An 18815-nucleotide genomic window follows, 5' to 3' on the forward strand; every position below is an offset into this window, starting at 1 on the left:
CCAGACGGAGTTCATTTTCCCTCATGCCGGTCTTGAGCAGTTTGGGGCTGATTATGGCTCCCCTGTCTTCATCTTGAGAGTCCTGTTATAATGCAGATCTCCTCAGAACCACACACCGGGCCAGCAGAGGGAGAGGCCTTGGGTGCAGCGCTGCCTTCCAGCTGCTCAGATAAGATTCTGTTCTTTACTGCATTTGTCTGACATAGCTGCTAAGGATAGGCCGGGGCTTGTTAAATGTGAACCAGCCTCTGCATTTGGACCACTGACTTCAATCTTGTCAGTCACCTTGTGTAGCCATCAAGCAATGGTTCTCAACCTTGACTTCATGGGAATTGCCCAAGGGGCATGTTAAAAATGCATATTTCCAGGCCTCCTCTTAGAGGTTTTTATGCATTAGGAATCTGAATTTAGCAGGCATCTCCAGGAGATTCTCATGCTAGCAGGCCTCAGAGCTCACCTTGCGATACTTGCCATAGGTTCTCCACAAGCAGAACATTAAGATGTAGCTTAGACAAGGGTGTGCTGCCCACAAGCATGTAGACCCCAGGCCAGTTGAACCTGAAGGTTGATGATGCTCCTACTTATCTCACCACCAACCCAGCAGAAGAATGCAAGACTGCTACTGCCTTGATCCTCATCGCCTACCCCTGACCATGAGCACCGAGTATAAGACCGCTCCCTATTATACAGAGAGGGGGGCACAGTCCTTGAGGCACTAGCCTACTGTGTTCCCCCTTAGTCTGGCAAAGTAATAAAGCTATTCCTTTCTACTCCTCCAAAAAAAAAAAAAAAAAAGATGTAGGCTAGAACCTCTGTAAGTCCTCAGCCCATGAGAATGGCATTTGAATGGCCTTCTTTTCTTTTTCTTGTGAGTTCAGCTCTGGCAACCAAGTGCTTTTATCACTTCCTTGTTGTTGAAAGTGAAGGCTACTTTCCAGAAGGTGGAAAGAGACCTCAAAGTTTTTTAAAAAATAAAGTAGTTAAAGCTCTGCTTATAAAGAGAAAAGCAAGAAATCAGGTCAATTTGTCTCCTAGGGCAAAACTCTCTGAACCAAACCCAGTTTCTCCAACAACCTCTATATCTACACAAGAGGTCAAATTGCCTTCTGAAAAGTTTCTGAAAAATAATTAAGGTTTTATGCTCTTGGAAATTTAAATGCCACCCCAAGATGTTTAGTCATTCATTTCCCAAAATTCTGCCAAGCACTCTGTACTTGTCAGGCCCAAAAGCTCCCAATTTAGTTGAGAAAGACCACTACCTCTCCAGTGAATTTTCTTACTCCTCTTTCTGGATTAATTTTGTTGTTGTTGCTTTAACCTTTTAAAATTCATAAAATATAACATATAGAGAGAGACATGTACAAAACCAAACAGTTCTGCAAATTATCACAAAGCAAACACTCTTGTTACCACCATCCAGGTGAAGTTATAGAACATCACTGACACCCCAGAAGGCCCCTCCCAGTCACCACATCCTTCCTCCCTCTCTGAGGTAATGCCTTTCCTGAGTCACAGTGATCACTTCCCATGGTAATCACTTAGCCTGGAAGTATATATGCAGTCCTAAATATGGTACTATATTTTAAGCTTAATTTACTTTTGCCTTATTTTTGAGTTTGTATACATGGAATTATAAGTAAGGATAATTTTATGTTGGACTTCTTTTACTTCAAGTTTGTGCAACTCATGTGTATTATTGCATGTAGCTGTAGTTTGTTCATTGCTACATCATGTTCTATTATATGAATAGACCATAATTTGGACATTCTGATGTTAATGGAAATCTAGTTTTTTCCAGTTGGGTCTGTCACAGATAGTGCTGCCATGAACATTCTTGAACACACCTCTTGGTGAATATATCTATAGGCGAATATGTATATATTGGAGATATATATATACATATATCCACATTTCTGTTGAATATACACCTAAGATTGGACATGCTGGGTCATAGGATATCCTTATGTTTCGTGTTAATAGGTACTGCCATTGTCCAAAGTGGTTGTACCAATTTACACTCCCATAACAGACTATGAGAGCCCTTGTTACTCCTTGCCAATACTTGGTTTTGTCAGTATCTTAGACACTGGTGGGTATGTAGTGGTAGCTTGTGGTTGTATTGTACATGTCCCTGGTGAGTACTGGGCACCTTGTTATTCTCTCTTGTGAAGTACCTGTTCAGTGCACTTGCCCATTTATCTACTGAGCTGCCTTTTTTATAGGATTTTTAGGCATTCTTTATATATACTGAATAGAAGCCCTGGGTTGGTTATATGCGCTAAAAATGTCTTCTCGCATCATGTGGCTTACTTTTCTTACTCTCTTATCAGTGTCTTTTGATGAACAGAATATCTTAATTTTAATGTAGTCAAATCTATCAATCTTTTTCTTTATGCTGGGGCTTTGTCTTGTTTAAAAACTGTTTTTCTACTCTGATGTCATGAAGACATTCCCCTATGTTATCTTCTCAGACTGCATTATTCTCACTTTCATGTTTAGACCTATAATCTATCGGAATTTGATTTGTATATGTGATATAATTCAGCACCATTTATTTAAAAGGCTGTTTTCACCCACTGCTCTATATCGCCACATTTGTCATAAAACAGATGTCCTCTGTCTATCTTTGTAGCAGTACTATGCCATTTTAATTACTATAGCTGTTTAATCAGTCTTGAATTTGGACAAAGCAAGTTTCCCTACCTTGCTCTACTTGTTCAAAACTGTCTTGGCTCTTCTTGGCCTTTTGCATTCCCATACAAATTTTAGAAACAACATATCAATCATTAAAACAAGTTTTAATTTTTAATATGATTGTATTGAATTTATAGATACCTTTTGGGGGAAATAATGCCTTTATGATATTGAGTTTTCGTGTAGGAACATGGGCTATTCTCCCATTTATTTAGGTCTTTTACAGTTTTCTCAATAATATTTTATAGTTTTCTGTATAGAAGTCTTACATTCCTTTTGTTAGGTTTATGCCTAAGAATTCAAATATTTTTGATGCTGTTGATAAATTGAAACAATTTTTAATTGATGATAGGTAGAAATTCATGATGCTAAACTCATTTATTAATTTTACTATTTATCTGTGTAAATTCTTTTTACTTTTACTACACACACAACCATGTCATGTATGACTAATGCAACTTTTCTTTTTTTCTTTCTGATCCTAATACTTCGCTTCCTTGTATTGCTTTCCTGCTTTTGTTAGGAGCTTCAGTACAATGTCAAATACAAGTGGAAAGAGTGAGCATCCTTTTCTTAGTCTCAGTCTCAAACGGAATGCCTTCAATATTTTTGCTACAGATTTTTTAAAAGATATCCTTTGTTATACTGTGTCTCCTTCCATTTCTAGCTTGTTAAGAGTTTTTTTTTTTAATGTCATGAATGGATGTTGAATTTTATCAAGTGCTTTTTTGCATCTATTGAGATAATAATACTTTTCTCCCTTATTCTCTTAATATAGTAAGTTACATTGTTTGATCATCAAATGTTAAACCGACCTAGCATTCTTGAAATTAACCGAACTTACTTGTGATGTGTTTTCTTTTAAATTTATTGCTGGATTATATCTGCAAATATCTTATTGATAAATTTGACATATACACTGATGAGATGGATTGGCCCGAATTTTTCTTTTCTTTGTAACGTTCTTGTCGGGTTTTCCAGTCAAGATAATGTTGCACTCATAAAACGAGTGGTTGTGGTCCTACAGAATAGAACTCTGAAAGGGTTTGTATAAGACAGTGCTAGTTCTTGTTTAAATGTTTAGTAGAATTCACAGGGAAGCCACCTGGACCTGGTGGCTTGGTTTTCTTTGTGGGAAGGTTTTTAGTTGTTTTGAATCCGGTTTATTTAGTATTTTGTAGAATTATAACCACTTTCTGTTTTTTCTTGTGTCAGTTTTGGTAAATTATATAGTTTTTGTTTGTTCATTTGTTTTAGAAATTTGACTCCATCTAAAATTTCTAATTTCTTGGTATAGTTTTTCACAACATCTTGTTTTCTTAATGTAGGATTTGTGATGGTGTCCTTTTTTTCTCCTTTTATGGTTATGTGTGGTCCCTCTTTGTTTCTTAATCAGTTCCACCAGTGATATATCAATTTTATTGATTTCAAAGAGCCAGCTTTGGGTTTGTCGATCCTCTCCTACACGTTTCTTTTCTATTTCATTAATGCTTGCTTTTTTCTTTATTATTTACTTCCTTGTAATTTGTTCAGGTTCAATTGTCCTTTTCCTAACTTTTCTAGAAGAATTCTTAATTTGGATACTTAATAATAATTCTAAGTTTGTGTGTTCCTAATGATATACCTCAAAAGATGTAAAGCAAAAGTTAATAGAACTTTAAGGACGAGCCCACAATCACAGTGAAAGCTTCAAACATTCCTCTGTTAGCAATTTATAGAACAATCAGGAAAAAACAAAGCTACTAATTGTAGAAAACTTGAAGTGTGTTATTGACAAAGTTGACCTAACTAACTGCAAGGTATACATTCTTGATTTTCAGATATTTCTGTTTTTCTAATATGTGCGTTTATAATTAGAGGGAAATTTAGAGTCACGGTTTTGTCTGTGAGCATACATAAGTAGTATTTTCATTGTTATTCAGTTCAAAGTATCTTCTGTTTTTATTGTTTTTTTTTTTTTTTGGACCCATGGATTATTTAGAAAGGTATTATTTAATTTCCAGACATATGGGGATTTTACTTAGTTTCCAAACAGTCAGCCCTCTGTAACCACAGGTTTCACCAGGATTCACCAACCTCGGATTGAAAATACTTATACACACAAAAAAATTCTAGAAAGTCCCAAAAAGCAAAACTTGAATTTGCTGCACACTGGCAACTATTTACCTAGCATTTATATTATTATTTGCAACTATTTACATATCATTTACATTAGGTATTATAAGTAATCTAGAGATGATTTGAAGTATACAGGAAGATGTGTATAGGTTGTATGCAAATACTTTGCCATTTTGTATAAGGGACTTGAGCATCTGTGGATTTTGGTATCCATGGGGTGGGGGAGGGGCCTGCTTGGAACCAGTGCCCCGTGGATACTGAGCAATGACTGTATTTATTTCTATTTTAATTTCACTGTGGCCAGAAAATATGCTCTATAACTTCAGTCTTTTGAAATGTGTGAGACTTTATGGCCCAAGTACAGTCAGTTTTTATAAATGTTCTATGTATGCTTAAAAGAAATATCTAACAGTCTTAGTCCTTCAGAGTGTACAGCTAAGAACCCACAAGAATTACTATCCAAGAGTTAAATATAAAAATAAATACTTTAAATAACAAAACACAGATACTAATTGCCTTCATCAACCACAAATAAATAAAATATACCAATCTGTAGGTCAAAGGAAAACACTAAGTACAAGAAACATGCTTACTTATAATAACTTTACTCCATCCAATTCTCTTTCACATGCCTTTTTCTCAGTGGTTTTAAGCATGGCCTGATGATAATTCCACATTAACATTCAGCTGAGAGCCACAGGGTCTTGAGTATTCTGTCCTGATGCTTCTTCAGGTTTCATAAGAGTCAATATCCTATGAAGAAGAAAGAAACGGCCTGAACTAGCCCTGCTCCCAAAGCAAAACTACCTACATGGTGGTGCCTCTTTTTCTATGAAGCATCCACTCTCTCCAGTCATCTCCTTTCTGAACAGCACCAACTCTTGCCTCTACTTTTCTCTACCTTAAGTTGCGCATTTATGATGACATCATTGGCCACAGTTGATTCCATTCAGCATCTTCAGCCTGGTCCTGAGTAAACTATGGCAGTCAGGATAGTGTTCCCCGAGTACTATTGCTTGAGACAGTAGTTCTGTAGAATAGTAGAGGTGTGCAACGACACTGATACAGAACACTGATTCTGAGGGATGTTAGTAGATATTAAGTGAAAAGAGGATTTTGTGGTACAAGGTTTGGGGATCCCCCCAAACCACCATCACCTCTGAAACCAACTGCAAGTTCAAGGGTCTCTAAGATTATCACTTCTGATTCCAGCTACAAGTTTGGAAGTCCCCAAGGTCATCCTCAGGTTCAGTAATTCACCAGAAGCGCTGATGATACTCATGGTTTATTGCAGTAAAAGGACACAGATTAAAATCATCCAAGGGGAGAGGTGCGCCGGGTCAGTTGCCCTCTCCCAGTGGAGCGGTACACACAGTGCCTGTTCTCCCAGCAACAGTGTGAGTCAATACATGTGGAGCAGTGACAGCCAGAGAAGCTCACCCGAGGCTTAGTGTCCAGCATATTTGTTGGGGCTTGGTCACGCTGACATGGTTGGCCGCTTATGTGTCTCCAGTTCTTCCAAAAGTAGAGCTGATAACTGTATGGAACAACGTTCCCTGGCCTAAATCACGTTGTTAGCACAGACTCTCTGGTCTATGCTAAGCTCCAGATAAACAAAGATACTCATGTCAGGCAGGACAATCAAAGGGCTTAGAGGTTACTTCCCAGGAGCTGGGGGCAAAGGCCAGAACTCCCTTTGGGCAAGGCCAGCCCTTTACTGCATGTACCCATGACACTGAGCATGTCATGGCCCATGCTTTAGAAGCTCCAGGAGCTCCCACCACACTAAAGTAAAGCCAAGCCCCCTGCCCTCATCTACAAGGCCCTGCATGAGCTGACCTTCCGTCTCCCTCTTGCTTAACCATATTCCAGGCACACTGATCTTCATTTTTTTTAAATAAATAAATTTATTTATTTATTTATTTATTTATTTATTTATTTATTTATTTAATTGGCTGTGTTGGGTCTTTTTTGCTGTGCGTGGACTTTCTTTTTAGTTGCGGTGAATGGGGGCTACTCTTCGTCGTGGTGCACTGGCTCCTCATTGCCATGGCTTCTCTTGTTGTGGAACACAGGTTCTAGGTGCATGGGCTTCAGTAGTTGCAGCACCTGGGCTCAATAGTTGTGGCTCACGGGCTCTAAAGCTCAGGCTCAGTAGTTGTGGTGCATGGGCTTAGTTGCTCTGAGGCATGTGGGATCTTCCTGAAGCAGGGCTCTAACCCATGTCCCCTGCATTGGCAGGCAGATTCTCAACCACCGCACCACCTAGGAAGCCCTTCATTTTTTTTTTAAACATGAAGTTAGCCATTTTTTTTCTTTCTTTTCTTTGGCCGCAGCATGTAGGATCCTAGTTGCCCGACCAAGGATCGAACCCCCGCATCCCCTGCATGGGAAGCACAAAGTCTTAACCACTGGACTGCCAGGGAAGTCCCTGATCTTCTTTTGTGTTTTTAAGGACGCCGAGCTCTTTCCTGGCCTTTGTAGTAGCTGTTCCCTCCGGCTGAAATACTCTTCTCCCCAGTCCACACATGATTGGATTCTTCTTGTCATTAGGTCTCAGCTTAATAAATGTCATTTCCTCAGAGGCTCCTTTCCTGTCTACCCAAATTAAAGGAGTGCCCCAGCCAGTCCCTACCCTATTACCTTGTTATGTGTTCATCATAGCAGTGATCATTGCCTGTTATTTTCTAGCTCACTTACCTGATAATTTGCCTGTTGGCAGTCTCCCTCCATACAAATGCTGTAAGATTCTTGACTTTCTCTATCCCCAGCACCCAGGATGTACTGGGCCTAGAGTAAGTGCTCAAATAACTCAATGAATAAATAAACCGATGGATGAATAATAAGCTTTACAAGTGCTGGCTTAAACAAGATCCAGTAGAATTCTTTACAGCAAGACTTTCAGAGCCTTTAATTTGCAAATGTGAATTGTGAATCTTTGTGTCTGTATCATGTATTCACGTTCCTAGGAACACTTTGTGGGGGGCATATTGATGTTGAAACTTGGCATTTTTAAGGAATCAGATTTGTTTTCATGTATAACTGACTTTTTTTTCTTGGCTGCATTGGTCTTCGTGGCTGCACACAGGCTTTCTCTAGCTGGGGCTATTCTTTGTTGCAGTGCGTGGGCTCTAGGTGCACGGGCTTCACTAGTTGCAGCGCACAGGCTCAGTAGTTGTGTCACACGGGCTCTACAGGGCAGGCCCAGCCAGTAGTTGTGGCTTAGTTGCTCTGCAGCACGTGGGATCTTCCCAGACCAGGGCTCGAACCTATGTCCCCAGCATTGGGCAGGTGGATTCTTAACCACTGCATCACCAGGGAAGCCCCTAACATTTTAAAGAGAAGTAAATCTAATGTATGGCACATATTCTTTAAAATTTCTTTTACTCTTTCCTGCTGCATCCTTTAGGACTCTGCTCTCTGCCACTAATCTGATCAATTGAGTTGTAGGTAGGTGTATATGTGCAGTGCTGCCTGAGGGCCTTTTATCCACTCTTTATTTATTATATTAAATCCTCACTGTTACTAGGAACAGGATACAAAAATAATGATAGTGGTAGGCTGGTGAAAGATGATTTCTGAAATGGAAGCTTTTGATAATCCCTCAAGTTATATCTCCAAAGTGCCCACTGATACCCTGCAGACAAAAGTTTTGACTGTTGACCTGATTCTACTTGACAGAATCAGTTATTGATACACTTTTTTTCATAGTCTTAGGTAACAATATTTTTGGCTTTTACAAATTCTTTGTGTTGGCTGGATGCATTTGTGCTATAAAAAATCATGTTATTTCCATTCGAAGCTTTAGAATTGATGAAGATTGCATGTTTGTTTTCAGAGACTAAAGATCCTGGTTTATTTCTTTCCGTAGAAACAAGGTGCAGAGTTGTTGACTGCTACCGATAACTGGTTAGGACATGTACTTATTCCAAAGCCTTCCTCTTTCTACTGGACGCTCCTTCAGTGGGGGTATTAGATGCCAGATGTTCTGGATAAAAAAAATTAGAAAGGCTCTGAATGGCATTTTCTCCTGTCAGAAATTTTTTTTTAATTTACTTGTTTATTTTATTTTTTATTTTATTTTTTATTTATTGGCTGCATTGGGTCTTCATTGCTGGGCGCGGGCTTTCTGTAGTTGCAGAGAGTGGGGCTACTCTTCATTGCTGTACACGGGCTTCTCATTGTGGTGGCTTTTCTTGTTGTGGAGCACAGGCCCTAGGCACACGGGCTTCAGTAGTTGCAGCATGTGGGCTCAATAGTTATGGCTCGTGGGCTCTAGAGCATAGGCTCAGTAGTTGTGGCGCACAGGGTTAGTTGCTTGGTGGCATGTGGGATATTCCCAGACCAGGGCTCGAACCCATGTCCCCTGCATTGGCAGGTGGATTCTTAACCACTGTGCCACCAGGGAAGCCCTCCTGTCAGGATTTAATTTAGGCTTTGTTAAAGCTGGTATGTTTGAGTTTTGTGCTTAAACATAGGGCAAAACCCCTCCTGGCCTCTCCACCTGGTGGTTTGAACTCCAACTTCTGACTCCCCAGTGGAAATGGGGATCCACTCACATAGTAAATTGTTCCTGCATCACTCTCTCTGCTGACTCTTCTTTGAGAAGAGTACAAAATTATTGGCATTTGGGAGGCTGTGAATTCCCTTTGAACCTGTAGTCCCCAACTACTGCCTGTGGAAACATGACATTCTAATCAGAAGTTCAAAGCATTCTATACTAGAGACCACTATGCAAAGAAACCACTCTTGGAAACAAGGCATGGGTACGTCTGCTCCTGGTCAGCCAGTGTCCATATGTCACAGTGTCCAAATGGCCATTTCTGTCTGTTGAGTTTACTGCCCCTAGCTGGCCACCTCCTGAGTATACTGGTTAATTCTTGAACAAGTTTTAAATCAATCATGAAAATAGTTGTTTAGTCATATAAATTACTACCACAGGATCTATTTACAGCCCAGATTTTACAGACGGATGCCTTGATAAATGTGTTTTTATTTGCTGTGAATAATTTCTGCTAGCGATATTGAAAAAAATGTAATTCACATTTTCCATTAAGAAGAAGGCAGCAGTGGTGTGTAGAGAACTGTCAATTATCTGTGACTCCAGTCACGATTATTCCGGGATTGATTTGGGAGGAATTCAGCTATTCTTGTAGAAAAACTATTGGTTAAACATGAACAGTTAGAAATCCTCTTTCTGTAGCCTGAGACGCAAAAATGAGAGGTAAAATTGAAACCAGAACCCAGTTCTCCAGCCAAGACTCTCTCTGCTGAAACCCATAGGCAAAGGGAAGAGCTGATGATGGATTTCCTAGGGGAAGGCTTAGCTGCCAGAGCTGCCCCGAAAGCCTGTTAATCAGCCTCTCAAGGGGCCTGTGGGCTCACAGTGTTCTGGGAAAGAGGTCCACATGGCTCCCCTTAGCATTTCTTCTGTGCCAGGTGTGTACAGAGGTCTGGAGGCACGGAGGGAATGTCAGAGGAAGTGGTGACACAGTCCCTGCTCTCAAGCTAATGGTGGGAACGAGGACTGAGGTCAAGGCAGAGCTGGGCTTGCAAACATTTGACTCCAGATAACCCACTGGAGATGGTGAATGGCCACCACCCCTGTGCCCCCAGCTGCCAGGGCTCTCCTCTGCCTGGGAGGCCCTTTTCTGCCTGAGGCTTTCCCATCACTCACATTCTGCTTTCTGGAGTCTGTTGCTGACAGATTGCTCCCAATAAACCCAGCCCCCAACCCCACATCAAAGCTCCTGGGACATGCTCTGTTTAAAGCCACCCAAGTTCCCAGCCCCCAGAGCCAGCCACCAGCCAGCCACCTGCATCAGGGTTCCCAGGGCTCAGCACCTTATAGCTGACAGTTCGAATCTTACTTGAAGGTCGGACTTCCTATTAACACTATTCCAACTTATTCTGAATTCAGTAGGCTTTAGGGAGTGACTGAGAAACCCATTGAGAAATTTCTGGAGGAAAAGTTTCTATAATCCTCAAAGTGCTGTTTTTAAATTTTGCCTTGTTTCAAAAAACTAAGAAGCAACAAACTGGAAACAGAACTCATCTACCTGAGTCTAAAAGTAGAAATAAATAGCTGATGCTTACAAGCATATATGCACGTGAAATCAGAGACTTTAAACAGACATTGGAGAGAGACACATGGTGACCAAAGTGACTTAAACCAGATGGGACTGACGTGTACACACTGCTATATTTAAAATGGGTAACCAACAAGGAACTACGGTATAGCACGGGGAACTCTGCTTAATATTCTGTAGTAACCTACATGGGAAAAGCATCTGAAAAAAAGTAGACACATGTATATGTATAACTGAGTCACTTTGCTGTACACCTGAAACTAACACAATGTTATTAATCAACTATACTCCAATATATATTTTAAAAAACCAACAAAACAACAGATGGGATTAGTTAGTGGTGTTTAGAGGGGGAGGGGCCAGAGGGAGCAGGATCCCAACTTGCCAGCACAGAGTTGAGTGTCCCGCAGGGGGAACTGGAGGTGGGTAGAGTTAGAAGCAGATAGTTACAGACTTCCCTGGTGGCACAGTGGTTATGAATCCACCTGCCAATGCAGGGGACACGGGTTTGAGCCCTGGTCTGGGAAGATCCCACATGCCACAGAGCAACTAAGCCCATGTGCTACAACTACTGAGCCTGCGCTCTAGAGCCTGTGAGCCACAACTATTGAGCCCATGTGCTGCAACTACTGAAGGCGACTCACCTAGAGCCCGTGCTTGGCAACAGGAGAAGCCACCACAATGAGAAGGCCGTGCATCACAACGAAGAGTAGCCCCCCGCTCATTGCACCTAGGGAAAGCCTGCGTGCAGCAATGAAAACCCAACACACCAATAAATAAATTAATTAATTTTATAAAGGAGCAGATGGTTACAGTTTATTACTTTTATTTTCTCTTTTAAGCACTCTGTTGCACGGGCTCCTTGTTCCCCCCTCCACCCTTCTCCTGACTGTTGCCTCTTCCCCTCCCAGCCACCTGCATTCTGCTCTGACTCCGTTTCTGGAGGTAGTAGTTGCTTCCTCTGAGCCTTTGTGATGTTGGCAGTAGCATGTGCTGCTCTATTTATTATCTTTTTAAAAACAGATAAGGTGGATGGGAAATGCGGAGAGCAAATGCAACCCCAGCTCAGCCCCCTGCTGTTCTGCAAAGCACATTCTCTTATCAGGCCCAGGCCCTCGCGGCGCTGGCAGAGGCTGCAGGACCGGGCGAGGTCAGCCAGGCAGGCTGTTTCGTGCTCGGCACTGTCCACAAACACGGCCAGGCGGGCAGTCAGCTACGTAGTGCAGGTGCATCCCCAGCCTTTGTCTTCCTTCCGCCGTTTCCGAAATTGTCTGTAAGCTCAACTGTAGGGTGTGAGGTGTAGCAGGCAGAAAGCAAAGTTCCTTTTGGGCCTAGACCTCCGCACCGGAACCCATCTTCCTATTTCTCTGTGAAGCAGCTTCTACAGCTTCTGCTGCTTGTCCTTGGGACCTGAGCCTAGTGATAAATAAGGAACCATTTATCAGATGGCCGTGCAGGTCGATACCAGGTCTGAAAATAAGAGCTTTCTTGTGAAGCTGTGAACCACAACTGCTTGAATTCCAAAAATAATGTATCCGTTTTATGCCATTGCAGATTGCCGCATCCCGCAAATCGAAGATGCTGAGATTCATAACAAGACATACAGACACGGAGATAAGTTAATCATCACTTGTCATGAAGGATTCAAGATCCGGTACCCTGACCTATACAACGTGGTTTCGTTATGTCGTGATGACGGAACGTGGGACAATCTGCCCATCTGTCAAGGTACGGGGCGGAGGCTGTGGTTCTCAGCTCTCCTTTCAGACTCGACTGTAGAACGTGTTCATGCTTCTCTCATAGGATGACAGCGGGAAACACAAAGCCACGCACACCCCGTGGTTCAGAACATGCTGCACTCTGATCACCAAAGCTCTGTTTTTAATCTTCCTACAACTCCCTGTGCTTTGCTCCAGCTCCATACACCCAGCTTGAAAGTTTAAATGGGAAATACCTTATTCTTTAGCATGTTGGATGTCTCCTTTATTCTAAGAAACCAAACGTAGTTGCAGAATTAGGAACCTTGTAACTGGACTGTGAACACAATGATGAACTATTGTATATTTAATGGAAATAATAGAGCATTTATACTGATTTCGGTTGTGGTGCAAATATATTTAAAGCCAATCTTACAGATGCTATTTTCTCTTAATAATGTTATCCTTTTTTATAATGCATGAGGAGCAGAAAAATAATCAAATTCAAATTTCATCCAAACCATAGGGTGAATATTTATCCTCTTGCATTTTTTAAATTTGCCTGGGCCGACACAGAGGGCTCTGTTTGTGAAAATAAGCCCTGGAGTTCACATTAATTCTGATTTTATTTTTTGGCATGTGACTTGGACCAAAGGACCAAGAAGTCCATGCATAATTCATAATCCAAGGGAGAGGGCGAGCAATCTCATTTGCACCAAAAGCACCGGCATGTTGAAGTTGAGACGGATGTCAACTTTCTGCTTGGAAATCACGACTGGCAGACTCTGATATTGCTTCACGCGCCCCATCGTTGGAAATAAATCATATCCTCATGCGAGAGCTTGACTCTTAAGTCGCGGCCCCTTGAAGAAACAAAGGCTTCAGGATTAGGATGACAGGGCAGCCCTGGTCCTCACTTGCCTGCATTTCTCCCCAGAAACTTCCTGGGTTGTTTAGTGTGTTGTGTGTTACATTTTTAAAGGAGGTGCGTGATTTATTTACGCTCCCAGAGACTCTCCACGGAATCAGCAGCCGGCTTTTAGGTGGGGCTGTTTCTCCAAATGAGCTTTATTAACCACAGATTCGTTCCAGTCCTGCGGCGCCATCTGAGTAACGGCCAAGAAAATTGTTTCAGACTCCAACCCCTTCCTGCTTTCCTATTTTCCACTTATCTTTTGGTTCTCCCACCCTTTCAATTTCCTTTTATGTCACTTCAATACAGTATGCTTCTTTAGGCGTTCTTTTTGCCCCGATGGTGTTTTTAAATGCCCTGTGGTGATAGACATCTTGGGATGTCATTGTCACAAGTTCAGGTGCAGGCTTGCCTCCTGCCCCTCCCCTCCGCCATCCCTTAACTCAATCTCAGTCATAACACAGCTGTGATGTTTTTTGCAACCAGGAAAGAGCTGGCCGCTGCCCTTGAGAGGTGTGCTTCTTCCAACGGCCATACAGCCCACAGCCCACCTTCAGCCCTCCTCAGAGCCCTCGGTCTCCACAGAGGGGGTGCCCCTGGTCTGGGCCCTGACCCCTCTCCGGCCCCTGCACCTTGCTGTCCACCCACATGGGCAGAGCAGGGTTGCTTTAGACAGGCGGACACCTCTCGAGACCCCAGGGGAATATAATTGGCCCTTCGAGTGACATCTCATCGTGTAATTTTTATTTGCACCTATAGATCCAGGGGCTAAAGCGTGAGGAACCTTCTCTCTATTATCTCAAAGTGCAAATAGAAGTCCCATTCAACTATTGAGTCGTCCTCTACTGTATTTTTAGGACAGGCTGTCTCCAGCCAGGAGTAGGCATAGCGTTCCTTCTCTGCTTAGCTGCACGTGTTCCAACCCCGTCCATCTCCTTTTGGGGTTGGAGGTGGGGACTGTTCCAAGGCCATTTTTCCCCAGGGAACTTTGCGTTTTAGAGAGCTGCGTCCCGATGCTTCCTGCTCCCTGTGGGTCAGACTTAGTTTTTGACTTAGGGGATGCAGTTTATCCACGTGGGTAGCTTAGAGCCGCACTCCTTCCCAGGGGGAGGCGCGGACAGTCATGCGTACCCACTCCTTTGAACCCTGCTCAGGGGTGCTAACACATTCCCTTGTTAGTGTTAACTTGCTTATTTTTTTTTCCCAGTTATCGATCCTGTTCATTTCTGATTGCCAGTCTCCCTCCCCCACACATTTCCCTTTTGCCATGAACAGTGTCAGTTTTCAGCTCTGAAAAAAAAAAAATCATTTAAGACCGTCGGGACTGCACGAAAGGGTGGCTGGGCACCACCTGTTTCTGATCCGGTCTATCCTGAGTGTGGCCGGTTCCAGGCAGGGATCTTCAGGGTCTGTGGGGTGTGCAGGGCTCCAGGACACCAGGACGCAGCAGTGCAGGTCAGCACTTGCACGGCCCCAGAGTGAACGCCTCCTACGTTCTGCACCCCTTACTCACCCTGGTCGCGCCCTGATGCAGACGCAGACACCACATTCTAGGGCACCCAACCAAGCAATTCGCTGAACACAAAGCTCTTTGACACTTGTCCTATGTCACAAAGTTGGCTTAGGAGAGGAGTTCCATCTTCTGCTGCAGTACATGCACGATACAGTTTGCACTTGGTGATTGGAAGGGAAAGTAGGTATTTCCATTATCCATTATTTACTTCACGCGCAATTAGTTCCCCCCTGGACGAGCACCAGCTCTGCAGGGTCATTATTCCCTCCAGTGAAACTGCTGCAGCCAATAAGAAATCCCACAATCACAGCGGATGCCACACCAAGTGTGGTGCTGTGCCACTGGGAGTGTTCCACTGGGCTGCACAGCCTTCGGGGCAGAAGGCAGCTACTGTTTTACAAAAGTAGGGATCCAGGTCTGATGCTTACTCAGATGGCACATGGAATTCTGTGCGTGGTGCACCAACTGGCTACAGCAGGGCTGCTCAAAGCCTGGTGCCCCGACCAGCAGCTACAGCAGGAGCACCTGGAAGCCTATAGCAGTGCACATCCTGGAGCTCTGCACGGACCCACTGAAACCCCACTGAACCAGAAGCTCTGGGCGTGGGGCCCAGCAGTCTGTCCCATGAGCCCTCTCCCTGGGTTATTCTCAAGTTTGCGAATCACTGCACTACACATTACTTTCCTATTTCACCTAAAACACAAGGGGATTTTCAAAACTTTCATTCCTCCATGTCGACAGGTGTCTATTCCATTATCTGCTGCTGTGGAACCCAGTTTGCCTCCTAACCTTCTCAAGCCACCCACCACCACTGCTGAAACAGGAGAGTGTCTCTTTCCTCTGTGGCACCTCAGTGGTTCTCAGCCCTGTTGGCGTTTGAAGATTATATGGGGAGCTTTAAAAAAGATAGGGGTGCCCAGGCTATACACTGACCCTGGGCACAGGGCTGGGCATTTGTGTTTTTAAATTTTCCCTCAGGTGAAAAGGGGACCCTCCTACACTGTAGGTGGAATGCAAGTTGGTGCAGCCACTGTGGAAAACAGTATGGAGGTTCCTCAAAAAACTAAAAATAGAATTAATATATGATCCATTAATCCTACTTCTGGGCATATATCCGGACAAAACTGTAATTCAAAAGATACATGCACCCCGGTGTTCATAGCAGCACTGTTTACAATAGTCAAGACATGGAAATAACCTAAATGTCTGTCAACAGATGAATGGATAAAGAAGATGTGGTTCATATATACAATGGAATAGTACTCACCCATAAAAAAGAACAAAATAATGCCATTTGCAGCAACATGGATGCAACTAGAGATTATCATACTAAGTGAAGTAAGTCAGACAGAGAAAGACAAATACCAATTATATCACTCACAGGTGACATCTAAAATATGGCACAAATGAACCTATCTATGAAATGGAAACAATCACAGACATAGAGAACAGACTGGTGGTTGACAAGGGGAAGGTAGCTGGGGGAGGGATGGAGGAGGAGCTTGGGGTTAGTGGATGTAAGCTTCTGTGTACAGGATGGATAAACAACAAGGTCCTACTGTAGAGCACGGAGAACTATATTCAATATCCTATGATAAACCATAATGGTAAAGAATATTAAAAAAAAGAATATATATGTGTATATAACTAACTGAATCACTTTGCTGTACAGCAGTAATTAACACAACATTGTGAATCAACTATACTTCAAGCAAAAAATTAATTAATTAAAAAATTTTCCACAGGTGATTCTAACATGCAGGCAGGGCTGGGACCACTGGTTAGGGGTGTCCCGATCCTCAGCTACACTGCCTTTCACTACTTTTCTACTCGTCTGACCCTCTTGATGCTACTTGCAACTATAAAAGCAAATACCTGCTTTAGAAATAGAATAGGTATGTACTTAAGGAGGTCTGAGCATGTAAGACCAAGGTGTGCAGTTCTCGGAAGCCATGCCACGTTTACAGCGGGGGAATCCGAAAGACGTATAGTGCTTTGTCTTTCAGGAGTACAAAGATGACCGTGTAAGACTCTTTCCTTTCTATTTCCCACGTCACAGGCTGCCTGAGACCACTCGCCTCTTCTAACGGCTACGTGAACATCTCCGAGTTCCAGACCTCCTTCCCAGTGGGAACTGTGATCTCCTATCACTGCTTTCCTGGATTCAAACTTGAGGGGTCGGAGTATCTCGAGTGCTTACACAACCTTATCTGGTCGTCCAGCCCACCCCGGTGCCTTGCTCTGGAAGGTAACACATCTTATTCTTTTGGAAGTTGAATTTTGGCTTATTAAAGTGGATGTTTCAATAGGAGGTAAAGAGCTGAGAATTATGGTTGGCAATAACTTCTGTTCCCTGAGTACACATTGCTCATCTCCGTCCCGAGCAGAGGCAGCAAGCCTGGTCACCTGCCATGAAGCAGTACTTACAACTGGACGTAAAACTGGCTCCCCCCATTCTCAGGCTTACAGGCGATGAAAGAGAAAAGTTTCAAGCGTCAAAGGTTAAACTGCAATATACTGCAAAGTTAAATGGAATGTCTTCAAAAATTAATTTTCTCTGCACCAAATGAAAACAGATTGTATGATGGCATCATTAATCTCACCCCTCGTTTTATAGTTGTGTCAATGTTTCTTCCTATTTCCATGCATTTTATGGCTTGACTGTAAATGTTTTGCTGCAAGCACACACTTGGAAGCCTGAAACCAAGAGATCTTTCCTCCTTGTTTTTGTTAAATATATGTGATTATTTTTGAGTGTGGTTCACTAAAGACCACTAATCAGTAGTATGAAATATTGGGTGGGGGTAGGGTCAGAGCATCCAATCCATTGCCAGAATCAGACCAGTGTCTGTGGGTGTAGAGTCTATAAAAACTTCTCCTAGCCAAGTTGGGCATGCTGCCTCAGCCCTCACTTTAATTCAGGTCTCGAAGGGAACAGACACCGGGAACAGACCGATTTACTTCTCGGCATCTGAATACAGTGGGCAGGAGGGGGTCTATATGGGAAAGGAAAAAATGAAAGGAAATCTCCAATCGAGAGCCCCTCCAAAGCCCATCTGCAGCTTTTCTTGGGAAACAAGTCACGACACGATAGAATGTAGAAACAAGCAAGTTCTTACAAGCACTGTCTCCACACGTGCACCTCAGTGTTGCCCTAGGTCAGGTTAGAAGGTGGGTCATGGGGGCTGACAGCCAGAGGGATCAGAAGTGTCTCCTAAGGGAGACCGTGGATTGGCTGGAGCCGTGGAGCCTCCTTAGAGAGAAAGGGGGAAGGGGTGGAAGGAGGGGAGGCTGGTGCTTGAAGGAGAGAGAATGCCAGCCAGGGCCGTCAGTGGTGCTGGTCTCCTAGGCTGGTACGTGGAGGCCCCACTTGCCATCCTAAATCCCCTAGGGGGTCAGAACCTACAGTAGATATAACAGATAAAATACAGGACACCTGGTTAAATCTGAATTTCAGATAAACAACAAATAATTTTTTAATATGAACATGTCCTAAATATTGGGTGGGACTTACTTATGCTCAGCAGTTATTCTTTGCTTATCTGAACTATAACTCAGTGTCTTGTGTTTTCTTTTGCCACATCTGGCAACCCTAGCCTAGAGGGATAAGGGCATCCCCTCTGTTTCCACTGGGGACAGCTTTTCTGCAGTCTGGACACTGCTGGCAGGCAAGGTGAGGGCAGGCTGCTGATGAATGGGGGCTTTTCTGGTTCCTGGAGGTTTCTCCCTGCTCAGGTAACCAGAACTAGAGGACTGGTTAAAAGTATCATGTTACGATTATATCCATTTTA

General features: G+C 43.1%; 1 protein-coding gene across 1 annotated transcript in view; it reads left to right on the forward strand.

Annotated features, from left to right (window-relative positions):
• Positions 1-18815, forward strand: part of SUSD4 (sushi domain containing 4) — a 139439-nt gene that overhangs the window by 86519 nt on the left and 34105 nt on the right. The window contains exons 4-5 of the mRNA XM_057729419.1: positions 12456-12629; positions 17084-17272. Of these exons, the coding sequence (XP_057585402.1) occupies positions 12456-12629; positions 17084-17272 (363 nt within the window). The remainder of the gene's footprint in view (positions 1-12455; positions 12630-17083; positions 17273-18815) is intronic.

The sequence above is a fragment of the Hippopotamus amphibius genome, chromosome 3, assembly GCF_030028045.1.
Source record: "Hippopotamus amphibius kiboko isolate mHipAmp2 chromosome 3, mHipAmp2.hap2, whole genome shotgun sequence".
In the NCBI taxonomy this organism is placed as follows: domain Eukaryota; kingdom Metazoa; phylum Chordata; class Mammalia; order Artiodactyla; family Hippopotamidae; genus Hippopotamus; species Hippopotamus amphibius.